We start from the raw sequence: 15,297 nt of genomic DNA on the forward strand, positions 1-15,297 counted from the left end.
TAACAGAATATTGACCAGGATTAGTATGATATGCGATTATTATCTACTCTAATACTAACACATTGTTTCAGTTACGTTTTCTCAGAAGATTCCAACGATGTAATGAAATTTGAAAACTTTTACGTCTCTAGATCGACGGGCAGTGTCTTAAAACTTACTTCAAATATTTTGGCAATTATTTTAATACACGAATGGTACATTATAACTTGATTTATTAAAATTTTCCTAACTTTTAACGTTAAGCTTGTAAAATTAGCATACGTGATAAGGAAGATGGAAATTCCACACAAAAATGTCCGGCAAATAATAGGAAGAAAATCATGTTGCATTATTTTGCATATAATATTAAGAAAAATAGATACTTAAAAGTCAGTTATTTCAAACAGTTATGCTTCTTACAATTTTAATATAATTTTGTAATGATACCAATTAAATTCAATCGAATAGTCCCGCGAATTAATGCCAGGAGGGCACAGTAAAGAATTATCAAATTTGAGATCTTATCAATGCTCATCTTGCGATGAGATTTTTCAAAATCATCGTCGTAAATTATTCAGTTATACAGACGAAATTAATTCTCACTTAGATAATACAGGACTAAACGATTTTCTTAAAGAAACCAATAAAGATACCGAAAATCGTAAGTAAATAAGAGTTTATTATCTAGAATTTATGTAACATGCTTTCTTCTTTTGGTTTGTTAATATTGATAACTTTTTAAATACTGTAGATGGTGAATTATGGGATAACTGGAGCAATTGGAGTAAATGTAGCGTGACCTGTGGAAATGGCCGTCAAGTTCGTTGGCGCCATTGTTTAGCGGGGGATTGCACAAAAGGATTGAAGAAAGCACAAATGAAAACTTGTCGACAAAAACAATGCGATTCTAAAACTTTTCTTCACTGGCTTGGCATTAAATCTTGATAATAAATTTCAGATAATTTCAAGCGGTAATAAATCCGACTTGAAGTGATAACAGATTGCGGATAATTAATTAGTAATGCAAATGTTAAACAAATTGCTGAGAAAATTTGTTGAGTTATTATTAATCGTTTTTGTTGTTACGGAATGTACGTCAATGTTACAGTCCGAGAAATCTTTAAACGATGCCATAATAGTCCCTTCACAGGAACAAACATCTTCTGTATCCAAAATCGTGAACACTGAAAACAAAAATTTGCAATACGTGACACAAACATCTTCTGTAGGGAACAATAATCCGAGTGAAGAAAATGAAAAAGTCAAGAACATCGTTAAGAAAGATAAAAAAAGTATAGTTTAATTTATATGGAAATATTTAAATTTCTGATAACGATAGTTTTATTAAAATAACTTTTATAATCATTATTTACAAATTTATATGCTATAACAGTAGAAATTTATTATATAAAACACATGTAACAAACATTATGAATTACAATATATAATCTATACAATTTATTTAGAAAACTGTAATTTATAAAATATTGTTAATAATTTTATCATTAATTTTTACTTTGGTAACGAATGACAACTAATACATAAACAATTTAATGACAGGTAAATTAGATAGAGAGGGGCCAAAAATATGGGATCACTGGGGAAACTGGTCTAGTTGTAGTGTTACTTGTGGAGTTGGAAAACTTACAAGATGGAGGCACTGTGTAAGCGGAGGTTGTCTTTTAGGCGAGAAAAAAGCACAATTAAGGACATGTACTCTTGCAGCATGTTAACATTGTTTTTCAAAACATACTTTTTACTGCATGTTTATAATTGAAATAAACAAAATATATTAGAGCTGGATAATAATAATAAGTTTCATTTGTAACATTTTGTATCTATCCTGAAAAAAATCGTAATTGAATATATTGAAATATATCTGCTCTGTGTTTGAAAAGAAATATATAAAATTCATCTGTTATTACAAACCTCTAGATATTTCATTAACATCTGACATATGTATATGCATGAGACTAATTAATGGATATTATTTCTTTGTAAAATGCACTGTTTATTCGTTTTTGAAATAATCATCACTTCTATAAATTGTTGGAGGTTCAAATGCTGGTAGTTTAGTTGGTACCATGGGCTCTTGAGCTTTTTTCTAAAACATAACATAGTAAATTAATTGAAAAATCAACATTAGATATTTAATTAGAACTTACAAAGAAAGATAAAGGATTTAACATTCCAAATAGTCTATCAGAAATGCCTAATTCAGCTTCTGCATTATCAACAGCAGCTTCTAATGTAGTTAGATTTACATTAGCCATTGCAATAACGTGCTCTAAAGCATCTATTCTTCTGCAGAGGTTTATGACTTCTTGCTGCATATCTTGCAATCTTGGAATATGTTGTTCCATGCATTGTGAACTTTCAGACTGAACCTTTTAACATAAAATATAACATACATCTAGCCCATTTATTGAAAATTACTAATTAATGTGAACAGTAGTTTCTAACCATTTCAATGATTGATTGGAATTCTTCTAAGCGCATCATCACATCTTCAATCGTATCGTGAAAACTTTTCATCTACGACATAATTTTACATTTCATTTATATATTTTGACAAATACTCCTTTCAAACTGTAAGATTCAACAGCTGTACGTAGAGGTTATGTTAAACACAATACTTGCCTGATTGGATAAATCTAATTTTGCATAACTTGCATAATCTTTGGCCAATTCTTCAACAACTGGAGTAGTGTGCGAAGTCATTTTTATTTCTTTAAAATGATTTATTCAAATGGCAAATTCATTAATTTTGACACAGTACTTTTAAACATCCAGGGTGCCATTTTCTTATGATAAAATTTTAATAAAATAATCAAATGTAAAACCTAATTTACAGGTAATTTAAAGGATACAGGTATCCTTTTTTTACAGTTGAAAAATTATTCTTTACTATTCTCGTTTTTTTTTTTAAATTACTTTGACATCATCAGTTATTGATTTTTTTCCATATAAAAGTTTATTGTTTAAAGTTGTGATTTATTAATTTCATGTAGTATAATTTCAAACTTTAGTACGACTACTTGTATCCTTATAAGTGTCAAAATTTATATCTGAAATAATATGTTCTTAAATATTTTGTATCAAAATCACGCCATAGGAAAGTGTTATTAAAGCAATATTCCCCTTTATTTATTACATAATTACAATAATATAAAATATAATACAAGACAGGTGTTGCTAAAAAAAGTACATTATTCGATTTTTTCGCTGATATTTATTGTATGAACGATTCCATTACGATTAGCATTACAGTTTCGAACCTTCTACCAATGGCTGTGATTGGTCGTCTATTATGGCGTCCTTCCATTTCGACCAATCAGGTTTATCGTTGTAGGGTGCAATGCGCGGAGTGTGGTGGCGTGCAACAGTCGTCTTGAAGCTTCGTTCGTCTTCCACGTGTCTGCAACAGGTAAGATTAAATTATCTTCAAATATTAAATTAAATTGCCGATCGGGTATTAAAAGTACAAAAAACAGAAAAAACCATCGAAGAGAAGTCTAGATTCTTGATCTTTGACATTAATTCGACATTTTCTTCAAAAATACAAGAGTTGAAAATTTGTGCTCTTGCCGCGATTGTACAATGAGGTTGGAACAGCAGAATTTAAATTACTTTCCCTTTTATATCGCTAATTTCCTAACCAATATTGATCGTTTTTAATATTCTTTCACACAATTTACTGTTTGATATTTAATAACGTTCTTTCTTGCGCATCGTAATATTATGAGATCTGTTCGTCTACCGGCTTCGGTTCGGCTGGGGACGAACATTACCGAATAATACCGAAACGGTGCCGACCGGTCTTCGTCGGGAAGGAAGGTCTCGCCATTTCTCTCGCGAACGTCGAAGTGACAAGACGTGTTGAGAGCATCCTTCCGTATAAGTAATAAGTGAGCATTGTAACTATTAAAATCTTTTGCATAAATTATAGGTCGATCGTTTATTATTGTTGATTACATTTTATGTATATAAATTCGTATTTCTTTTTTGTTACAGATATTTGATGGATATTGAAAGGACGCCATGATATGGGTTTGAAATAGAATTTCGTAAGAATTTATTGTTCTAATTTATTCTAATCAATGATTAACATTTATTATTACTTGTCTTTTATTGAGTCGTTGTTAATTGTAAGCATTTTTGATAATTACTTGCTACCAAAGTCAAGAAAGAAAAGATTAGAGAATTTTTTTTCTTTAACCAATTCATAGAAAAAGAATAATTAATTTTTCATTTTATTAAATAATTTCGTCCAGTATTTTGATACATTTGTTTTAAACTAGAACAAAATTGAAATAATTCGTATTCTACTGCAAATGATTGCTTCTCTTCTGCAATTATTAATTATTTTAAACAATCTATTTTTGTTAAATCATAGTAATTATATTATAATATCCAGTTTTCGATGCAAGTTTAAATTAAAATAGAATCACGTTTTTAAATCACATGCTGTTTAAGCATGATTAATTATTGGATTTTGCTTATTGAAAAGAATTAGATAATTTATAAATTACTACGTAATAGAATTTCCAACAATTTTTAATATGCTTACAATCTCAACAACAAAAATCCACTGCTTTAATAAAATAGTTTATTATATGTATTTAACAATGATTTTTTATCCTTGTAATATTCATTAGAATAATTATCAACAATTATTTAATACATTTCGTTATTACGAGATAATCTAGGATCAATATTCAACTTCAATAATATTCGTGTTCTCTGATATTTCCATTTACACATAACAATATTTCCTTAACGTATGCTCAATAAGAAGAATGTTGGTTTTGTTTTGTATATTTCCACCCATCCCCAACCTCCTCACTAATCTTTTCTTCCAGGAATTGTTGTGGCCGCGAGCAAGGCGGTCGGTAGAGTCAGTGTTTGTACGAACATATTTCCAATGTTTAGATTTTTTCAAGGGTGAACTGGCCCTGAATAGAGTTGCGTTTGTACAATTAGAAATCACGCGAAAGTAGAGTCAGTGTTTGCTGCGTATTATAAAATATTTTCTAGAGTATCGCGACTCTGCTTTTCCCTTTTTCATCGTGAAAGTAGAGTCACTACAATTGTTCGCCGAAAATTATTCACGGTCGCGTTACTAGTATTTCATATCTATATTTTATTTTTAATTTTTTTTTTTAATTGCTCGATATATCCGGTATTAGAGTCAGTGCACCACTGAAGAGGAGTCTTGGGCGTTGCTCCATGAGGAAAGAGTGTAAGTATCTTATTACTTTATTTAATTAATTTTAATTGAAATAGAATAATTTTCAATTTGCAAAATTAACCGTAATTCTTTTTTGTTTTGTTACAGATGAATTTTTTATTTTGCCGAGTTCCTGGATATCCTGATGATGGCTTTCTTCACGACTTCCGTCTTGGTACGTCACTTAATTGCTTTTTATTAAAATAGAATAATTTTCAATTTCAACACTTGATAATTGAGATTTCTTTTTAATTGCTAATATTTTATAAAATTCAATTTCATATCTAATTTTATTAGAATAAAAATTGATAATTTTCAAAATTAACCGTAATTCTTCTTTTTTTGTTACAGATGAATCTTCTCCTACAAGGCAACCTCCTACCTGGTGCTGTCCATCCTCCTACTTGACTGTCGGAAGAAGAGTATATCTGCGAACGGTGAGTTGCATGTTTTATGGTTCCTCTGGTGCCCAATCATGTCGTAGGACGAATGGTCCGAATCGGCACGGGCTACTAGTTGTATACATGTTTGGCAAGCATAGTGACCATGGGTATGGTTATTAATCATATCCATGGGTTGTAACATTTTTATTGTTTTATTTCATTTAGTTCAGGCTAGGTCTTCTTGTACTCCGCGATTTAATATCATTTCAATTCCACATATTTCAATAGATATTTATGAAATATATGTATGCTCTTAAATGTTCTTAAATGTTTTTAAATGTGGAATTAGAATATTTTAATACTAAAACAATTTTATTTAGTTTGTCTGTAATTGAAAACTCAGATACTATCTGACTTAGTCATTGCGATAGTTCAAAGTAATATAATATTGATAGTATTATGTAATACGTATACTGGATATACATATTAATGATGCTATTACATTGATCTGATTACATTTTGTACACTATAAATTCAAATATAATTTGAGAATTTTTTACGAGTAGTTTAACTTATTTACACGTTCATGAAAAAATGAACAATTCATGTACAAGAAGACAATTCGTGACGGGTAGATTTCCAAGTCAGAGTGATCTATTTCAACACATTTTGCGTATTCTTGAAAATTCACTCTGAGGAGGGAGTCGCCCGAGGATGTTTTATTAATTTTCACAATAAATTCTTTTTTCACTACAAAGAATTCTTAATTAGAGACATCAAATTCTTTTTTATTAGAATTTTGCATTTCTTAAATTAGTGTTGCGAAAAATTTCTAGCGCGGGAGTAAATGTGACGATGCACTGACTAGTATTCGGTGGGAATCCTTTTGGTTTTTAAACTCAATCCAATGTATTATTTATTTAATGAAAGTAGTTACAAGGATTCCGCGGCCTGAGACCGTGAACACCATCTCTGGGAGATATACCCATGCATTACTAGGCCTTTGCAGGCGCAGCTTTAGAATACGGAACATATGAAAATATGTTACCATATTCTAAACTGCAGTCCTTTTGTCTATACTATGGGCGTCCGTCAATCTGACACCGTTGGATGCAACGTGTTGGACGGGCGGGTAGCGCTCTTAGCGAAGGGGTGCACTCTGTCCTGGCGTTACGACGTCCAGGCGGGGTGGGTGGTATGTAGCGTCTGGCGTAAGACTAGGGGGCGTGAGACCCTTCGTTGCCAGCTGATATTAGCAGTGCACCATGTTTTGCGTCATAGTTGCTCTATCTTACTTTTCAGTATTTGTTCTTAAAGCTTTATACAATATTTACAAAGTCGAGTCACTTTTATTAAATTAAAATAGTGAAATATTAGCCCGTTAGATGTTTATGTACTAATCATGTTTGTAGATCAGGATTTTCAGGTTTAACCCCTTCCGTGTTTATTGCCAAAGCCCATTCACGTGCTCAGGTGCTACTTGGATGGGTAGAGGCAATGGGCACGATGACCTAGTTCATAAGAATAATAATTAATAAGCGGCTGGCATTGTGTTAGTATACCGTGCACGACGTAATTTCCACATATGGTGTGTGTGTTTTTAGGCTGTGGGATTGCGTCGGTTTAATAACTTTTTTCATTTATTTTTAATTTGAAATAATATTTTATTCAACAAGATGTACAATGAACGTACAAACCAAATAATATTATTACCATTACTATTACTATATTGCCATTACTATTACCATGATTATTACCATTATTATGAAATATATTCTATATCAAAGTAGTTAATTAAATTTTGTAATTATCATTATACGCAATGATTGCTAGCCTTGCCAGACGATTTCAGTGAAAAATGGTACGTACCGTAGAGTGTGATGTGAGATGAAACTCGGGTGACGGAGGCGTCCCGGGACGTTCTCCCTAGTTTAGGCTCTTGCGCCCGGGTGGAGTGTATGGGGGTCGTGGAATGAATTTTCGTGAGAATGTGATTTTGCCTTTTTTAAATATAGCGTTAGGTAGGTAGGTAGTATACCTTCTGGCGTGTGTGTGATAGATTGTAATTAGGTAGGGCCGGGACAGGTTGTCACAGTCTCTTGGTCGGGTAGGCGCGATTTCGCGTGATCAACCTGTACCTGGAATATATTTGAAGAATTGACGATACGATCGATACGAATGGAGTATGCCGTTTGCCTTTGATCTATCTGTACAATTTTTCAAATTTTTGGCGACTTCATAAGTCGTCATACGCGATCGCGATGGCACGAAACGCACAAGTTCTGCTCGAGCACGGCACGTGTGCACGAACAGCGACTTATATGTATAAAGTCCTTTTTCGTGCACGTGTCAATTAGAGTTTCGCGATTTTTCTTTTTTGTTGATTGTTTTTTTTTGTGTTGCGAATTTGCAAGTCTCGAGCTTTAGATATAAGTTTCAGGTGGGTGGACCGCCCGAAAAAAGAAGAGGCTACATGCCGAAGCGCCCCGACAAACTGTCTTTCAAGAGGGGAACTATTAATGATTTTGCATCCTTTTGCAAAAAAGGATGGGAAATCATTATCGTTACTACTTTGTCACTGTGCTTGCCTGTAGTTGTAGTTTTGTAATTGCAGGAGAAGAGGGGGCCCGTGACCCCCATGATTTTGGGCAAATCGCGTTTTTAATTTAGTGTTGCGAATATTGACCACGGTTCAATTTAGTGTTGCGAATGAATATCGATCACGGTTCAATTTAATGTTGCGTATGCATGATTATCGCGATTTTCATTTAGTGTTGCGAATTTTAAATATCGCGTTTCATTCTTGCATTGCTTTAAAATAGAATTTAATTTTTCAATGTTGATTGCTTTAAGATTTTTGAGAATTTTGCTTTTTAATGTTCATTGCTTTAGTGTTGCGAGTAAAAAATGCACGGTTTGAGAATCCCCCTTTTTTGCATTTTAATTGCATGTCTGTTAAAGATAGCGTTGCGAATGACATTAGCGCGATTGTTTCCCAGTGTTGCGACTTATAAATACGCGATTGCTTTGCATTAGTTTATAGAGTTCCCTGCTAATTAGTGTTGCGGTAATGAATATTCGCGTTTGCATTAGAGTTGCGATATATGATGAAGTGCCCAAAAACGATCCAGTGGAGTTGCCATGGTCCATAAGGCAGCTATGGACCAGCTGCCATGATACAGCCTTGGATTGGCTGTACCCCTTTTTTAGATTAGTGTTGCGTCTTACAAAATTCGGTAGATTTGAGTAGTGTTGCGTTACAGTTCGCGTTTTCTCTTTTTTTCTTTTTTTCAGCTTAGCGTTGCGTATAATGGAGCAGCCTTCACGCGTACGCTTTTGTACATATTATATAATTAATGAAATTAGTGTTGCGAGTAAAAAATTCACGGTTTGAGAATCCCCCTTTTCTGCATTTTAATTGCATGTCTGTTAAAGATAGTGTTGCGAATGACATTAGCGCGATTGTTTCCCAGTGTTGCGACTTATAGGTAAATACGCGATTGCTTTTCATTAGTTTATAGAGTTCCCTGCTAATTAGTGTTGCGGTAATGAATATTCGCGTTTTGCATTAGAAATGCCCAAAAACGATCCAGTGGAGTTGCCATGGTTCATAAGGCAGCTATGGACCAGCTGCCGTGGTACAGCCTTGGATTGGCTGTACCCCTTTTCTAGATTAGTGTTGCGTCTTACAAAATTCGGTAGATTTGAGTAGTGTTGCGTTACAGTTCGCGTTTTTCCTTTTTTTCTTTTTTTCAGCTTAGTGTTGCGCATAATGGAGCATCCTACACGCGTACGCTTTTGTACATATTATATAATTAATGAATTTAGTGTTGCGAATGAATTCGCGATTGTTAATTAGTGGAAGTAACTATGACTCACATTCGGTGGGAGTCCTTTTAAGGATTCCGCGGCCTGAGACCGTGAACACCATCTCATGGGAGACAAACCCATGCATTACTAGGCCTTTGCAGGCGCAGCTTTAGAATACGGAACATATGAAAATATGTTACCATATTCTAAACTGTAGTCCTTTTGTCTATACTATGGGCGTCCGTCAATCTGACACCGTTGGATGCAACGTGTTGGACGGGCGGGTAGCGCTCTTAGCGAAGGGGTGCATCCTGTCCTGGCGTTACGACGTCCAGGCGGGGTGGGTGGTATGTAGCGTCTGGCGTAAGACTAGGGGGCGTGAGACCCTTCGTTGCCAGCCGATGTTTTGTCATAGTTCAGAATGTTTGCAATTTTGAAATTAGTGTTGCGTGTGATTTCGGTTTGTGTTATAGGGTTTGCTTAGGGATTGCTCTTATGGGCAGTCAAACTTTTCTTTTCAGCTTCCCCTGTACCCTCCCTCCCACTGCTATGCCCTCATTTTTTTTCTTCCCTTTTTCTAATTTTGAAAATTTTGAGCATTCGGTTGTTGGAAATACTGTTAAATAATATATGAATTTAATGTTTTCAGAATTTCATTAAATACGATAAAGTTTTAAATAGAACTTTATTCAAAGTTTTATTTAAAATGAAAGTTCATTTTATTTTGTGATGATTGGTGATAAATTATTTCAAGGAATATTTGTTCATTCGAGATAGCTTATTAAATTTTAATTCTACTTTATTTAAACAAAAGTAGTGGATAATTGTTGTTCGAGTTGCTTAGTTTTAATTTTTGATCGCGATGTTTTGTTTCAAGCTTACGGAGAAGCTAATTAAATTACTTTTATAAATTTTCAAATTCTTTTCCTGAAAAGCAAAGTCCACTCGTAATTTTTTTTCAGTTTCTCCATTTACAATAAATTTGCATTGAAAGCTGCATTGAATAATATAATGCAATAAAGTCAAGTAGAGTCGTGGTTGTACGTACTATATATTGCAGTAAAAGGCAGTTGTTTCAATTAAAATATTGAGTGCTGTTTGTCGCGAAATGAACGAATATTAAATACAATAAAATGAAATAATTAATGTTCTTAACTCAAATCACTTAACTCAAATATATATTTTTCTGAATTTTTTTCTCTTTATTTTGGTAGTGAAGTTTGCTTCATATTCATATTTCGTATCAAATTGATTTTGAATTATTAACAACCACTCTGACTTTTATAAAATTTTATTGTTACTAATGTATCTTCTTTCCAGCTATTAATTTTTTTTTTGTCTTTATCTGGATTCAATTAATCAGTTTCTGTTACAGAGAAATATCTTTATAGGAAGTATGAAATAATAATATCGTATAATCGACTGGAAGAAATGTAGCGTCCATAAATGGAATGCAATGTAGCCAATTAAGTAAAACAAGGTGAAAATGATTGAAAAGGAAAAATGCTTCTTATAAGTGGTAATATTTAAACCGTACTATTTTCGAAAATTGTATTTAATCCTTTTCTGTTTCTTTCAGGCAGGTTGTAAATTTATGATTAAGGCTACACGAGCCTTATTATTTTCTTAAATTATGTTTAATCATTTTCAGTTTTATTTTAGGAAGTATTCTGGTGAGGACAACAAAATCAACAAATTCATTGGACTTATTTATATATATATATAGTTATTAAGATATAATCGTCAAACACTGCAGTGTTTAATTAGGAAGCGTTAGATTTAAGCGAATTTTTAATATAATTACGAGCGCTCGGATAGGTAGATATTCTTAGTAGTATAAGTATGTAGGACAAATATGCAATTGCATATTTATTAATTACAGATCTGTAATCAAAATCAAAATTAAAAAATATTGCGTTAGGAATAAAAAGCAAAAATCTACGTAAATATATGTATAGATAAGTAGATAGGTAGGTAGTACATAAAAATAATTCTCCTTTTGTTGTTCGTTTGCACAACAGTCAAAAATGTTTTGCAAATGTTCATCAAGAGGATGATGGTATTGAATAAAAATAAAAATTTGCATAAATGGAGGGTGGATGGGATGAGGTAGGGCGGGTCTCCAACCGCAGCAACCTCCCCGTGGTGAGACCTGGGCAATCGTTATTATTTGATGACTAATTAATAACTGTATCATTATTTCTATGATATATTTATTAATTATGCAGCAAATAATACGAGCGAATTGGCTGCGAAAATGTTTTTTTTTCTATTTAATCGCTGTTATATTTTTTTCAGGAACTATGTCTACAAGATTCTGAAGTGTACCACATTGCAAATACAATTTTACGGAAAGAAAATTAATAATAATGAATGCATAGTCAGTATTGTTTAATTATGTACTTATACATATAGCATACATGTGTCATTTAGGTATTTGCGAAAGGTAACGTAGTATAGCATGCCGTTAGTTGGATGCAATAATTCAGGTGGCGCTTAAATCAGTTTCTGTTCAGCTTAATTTTCGATCAAACATGGCCTGTTTTACCGATGCAGAATTCGGAGCTCAGCCTCGACGCTTGCATCATCGGATGAGAAAAGAGAAGAGGAAAGCAAAGAGATATTTTCCAAAAGGAAATGCAAAAAGCCGATGAACTATAATGTGCATCGAGTTTACGTAATATCTTTGCGTAACGGAAATTTTTGACATACCCGTAACAAGTTACGGAACAACGAATACACGTTTAGTGAAAGCAATCAGTGTAATTTATTTGATTGCACCGGTGTTTTTGGTCAAATGTCATTAAGGAATCATATTAATTCTACTTCTATGTCGGGACGAGATTCCGAAAAGCATTAAAATTCCTACAGAAAATACAATTTCCAACCGCGTAATTAACGCAGATTTAAGAAATAAATTGCCAAAAGTTTACCGATCAATCCCATCGTTTTCATATGCGCACACGTTGCTCTAAGAAAATAGATGTACCTACACGATTTTTCATGCTCTTTAATAATTACTCCATATGATCGATGATTTATTGCATAATTTTGTAGTTACAACATGATGATTTTTATCGCAGACTTGCAGCGTAATGTTTCCCCTCGAAAGCGTTAATAATTTAGAGTGTGTGTAGTAATAGGGAAAGTGTAACAATATTTCTAAGTGAAAGGAAGTTTTTGCTTAATTTCTAACTAATCGAACCTGCAGGCATATTCATATACACAGTGAATAACTGTTTTTTAATAACAGTTTTGTTTCGCAGTCAACCGATAGATCTTGATAAAAACATAAATAAAAAGACATAGACCATTAGCGCTTTGACTTAATGCGACTGCAAAGGAAACGATGAAACAGTTGAATGAACGTTATACATTCGGTAGTACTAATCACGATGAATTAGTAGCAAGCAACCTCTTCGGTTTCAAAGTTTGACCACGTTTCACTGGGTTAAGCAAGTAAAAGGCAGAGAGATTATGAAACATTGAATATGGCCCTAAGTGTGACTACAACTTTCGGAAAAAGTTGATCGCACTGTATTAATATCGTTGAGTTTCGTCCGTCAGTGTCTCAAGAGAGAGTACTTTCAGTCTCGAAGTAGTCTAGTTAGTGTTAAGTGGATAACTTTACTTGCTGTTCTGCTTGCGAGCCTATAAAAAACAGTAATTTTTATCTTGGAATTAAGGTTTAATTGTTATGTTAGTTTTTCTTTAACGCAATTATTTCGAGAAAGCCACTGGGAAAATCAGGAACTCCATTGAATCGTGAAAAATTTTGTTGTCCGGTTTCAGATTTTCATTTTGGAATATTCTAAAAATCTTATATACTTGAATAATCGAGTGAAAGTTTCGAGTGAATTAAGTCGGTTCTTTTAAAATAAAATTGGAAGGAATTTTAAAAATTTTCAGGTCGATGCTCTTCAAAAATTCTTTAATTATCCTTCTTCTTTAAATGCATTTTACTATAAACTACGAGTTTACAAAAAATGAATGGAAAGCTGATGGTTTATCGTAGAGAACGTACGAGGAAAGTTGAAAAATCGTGTGAAATCGAACGCAGTTTCCGATTAAATTTACGACGATCTTTTAATCGTCACAGGGCAATCGTGGAAACTTGTCACGTGGATAAAATGAATGAAATAGAAAAAAGGGAAGAATAAAGAGAAGGCAGAAGTGTATCAGTTAGGTGCATCGAGCGATGAAGACGTTGGAAGAAAAATTGTTGGAACAAGAAGAAAAAGCGTAAAACAAGAAACTGGATGCAGGTGGGGAGGCAACGTTACTCTGGCTACGACTTCCTACACCGGCTCCAGGTTGAAGCTCAGTGAGTTCGAACGCGTGGTTCGCGACTCTTCCTCTTTATTCGCACAGGCCAAAGTGGTTGGTTTCGCGTTGCATTCGCGATTACACAGCTCCTCCTGTTCTTTGCTAAAACTTCTTTGACAATTTTATTTCACATCGACAGGATTAATACCGTTAGGTAAGCACATTCTTCCTTTCTACATTCTCTACATCCGTTTCTTGTTTTTATTGTTAGAGATTCAGTCACTCCATTCGTTGTCGTCCACTTTGTACCTTCGTTTTAAATTTCATTACCTTTATTTCTATCGAACTCGGTTCAGTCGATATCGTTGAAAGCAATCGAAGCAAATAACAGGTCAAGCAACTATCGACAACAGTTTGTTTTCATTCTCTCGCTCTTTTACCGGCTTTCTAATTAAAAGGTGAAAATACTTTTTCTTTAGAAAACAGCATATAATAATTTCTGACCTTGTATAGGTACATTTGAATCTTATATAAAGTTAGCTAGTCTTAAGTGTTCATTGACAAATGAAAGGAAACAATTAGTTACAATGACAAATTTAATATTACGCCTCCTCATGAATGTCAATACACAATTGTGTAATGTATTTCTGAATGAAGTTTATGAATGAATATTGGCATCGAAGATTACTTCCTACCTGGTGCACTAGTGTTTCTCTTCTTGCAATCCTCTTTTTTCTAGCTGACGTGGAAACAGGATTTTCTGATCTATCGTAGAAAAACTTGCGTTTGTTATTCACGGTAAACGTTTCCGAGCACCAAAGCGAAAGTACTCAGTCCAGAAGGTGAGGAGGTTCAAAACCACCACTTCTATCTGGGTGTTATTTTTCTCCAGAGAAGAAATCTTGTTGCTAGATCTTTCAAACTTATTTGCATACCTTTATCAAACGTTATTTGAATTGTAAACGCATTCAAATCGTCTTCCATCAAAGAATCAGATTGTGAATGAATTTTCTGGTAACATTGGCTTTCACGTTTTTTTAAACTCGTGTGAGTAAAGTCGTTTAAATGTCAATTTAGTAATAATAATGTTTGCTAATACTTATTGAAAAATAACATTAACAGAAGGTAATTGGAAATAATGTTGCAATTGAAAGGTAAATATTTTATACTATTGTCGATCGAATTGCTCAATCTAAATGAAACTTGTTTAATGTTGCAACATGTGCTCTCGGCGAAATGTCGAATTTCACGTTTCCATATATTCAGTTAAGGATTTCTCCAATCTATTTATCGATTCAAAATAAATAAACTGACACATATTTAGGAAAGATAATTCTACTGGACACTTCTCTCACAGAATTTTTTTCTGCTATTGCTGCAATTTTCTTTGATATCGCAAAGAAAAAGGTTGCAATTACATGTTTTACCGATTCATTTGATTACACGAGTGGTCAGCAGTGTATCGTCCAATTTGTACTGTTACTTTCTCAGGCAGAATTCCGCAATACAAGGCTGTTGGGTCACCGTAAAATATTAGCTTCCTTTAAAAGATTAATTATCAAGATTTAATTCGAGAGGTTCGAGTTACAACTTCTGCTTGAAGAAATTAAACACATTACTACTTTGAAA

At 33.3% G+C, this 15,297-nt stretch overlaps 2 protein-coding genes across 2 annotated transcripts; one reads left to right on the forward strand and one right to left on the reverse strand.

The window, feature by feature from the left end:
• The first annotated feature begins 51 nt into the window (after positions 1-51).
• On the forward strand, positions 52-1,264 carry LOC114877148 (thrombospondin-1-like). The gene is made up of 2 exons (XM_029189365.2): positions 52-640; positions 731-1,264. Exons 1-2 carry the CDS (start codon positions 460-462, stop codon positions 922-924), a joined length of 375 nt encoding a protein of 124 aa, XP_029045198.1. The 5' UTR covers positions 52-459; the 3' UTR covers positions 925-1,264.
• A 450-nt stretch (positions 1,265-1,714) lies between these two features.
• On the reverse strand, positions 1,715-2,800 carry LOC114875701 (biogenesis of lysosome-related organelles complex 1 subunit 4). The gene is made up of 5 exons (XM_029186304.2): positions 2,620-2,800; positions 2,443-2,514; positions 2,145-2,366; positions 1,909-2,083; positions 1,715-1,822 (listed from the first exon to the last, which is right to left on the reverse strand). The coding sequence occupies exons 1-4, from the start codon at positions 2,698-2,700 to the stop codon at positions 1,991-1,993; spliced, it is 468 nt and encodes a 155-aa protein (XP_029042137.1). The 5' UTR covers positions 2,701-2,800; the 3' UTR covers positions 1,715-1,822; positions 1,909-1,990.
• Positions 2,801-15,297: the final 12,497 nt, after the last annotated feature.

This window comes from Osmia bicornis, chromosome 4 (genome assembly GCF_907164935.1).
Source record: "Osmia bicornis bicornis chromosome 4, iOsmBic2.1, whole genome shotgun sequence".
Lineage (NCBI taxonomy): Eukaryota > Metazoa > Arthropoda > Insecta > Hymenoptera > Megachilidae > Osmia > Osmia bicornis.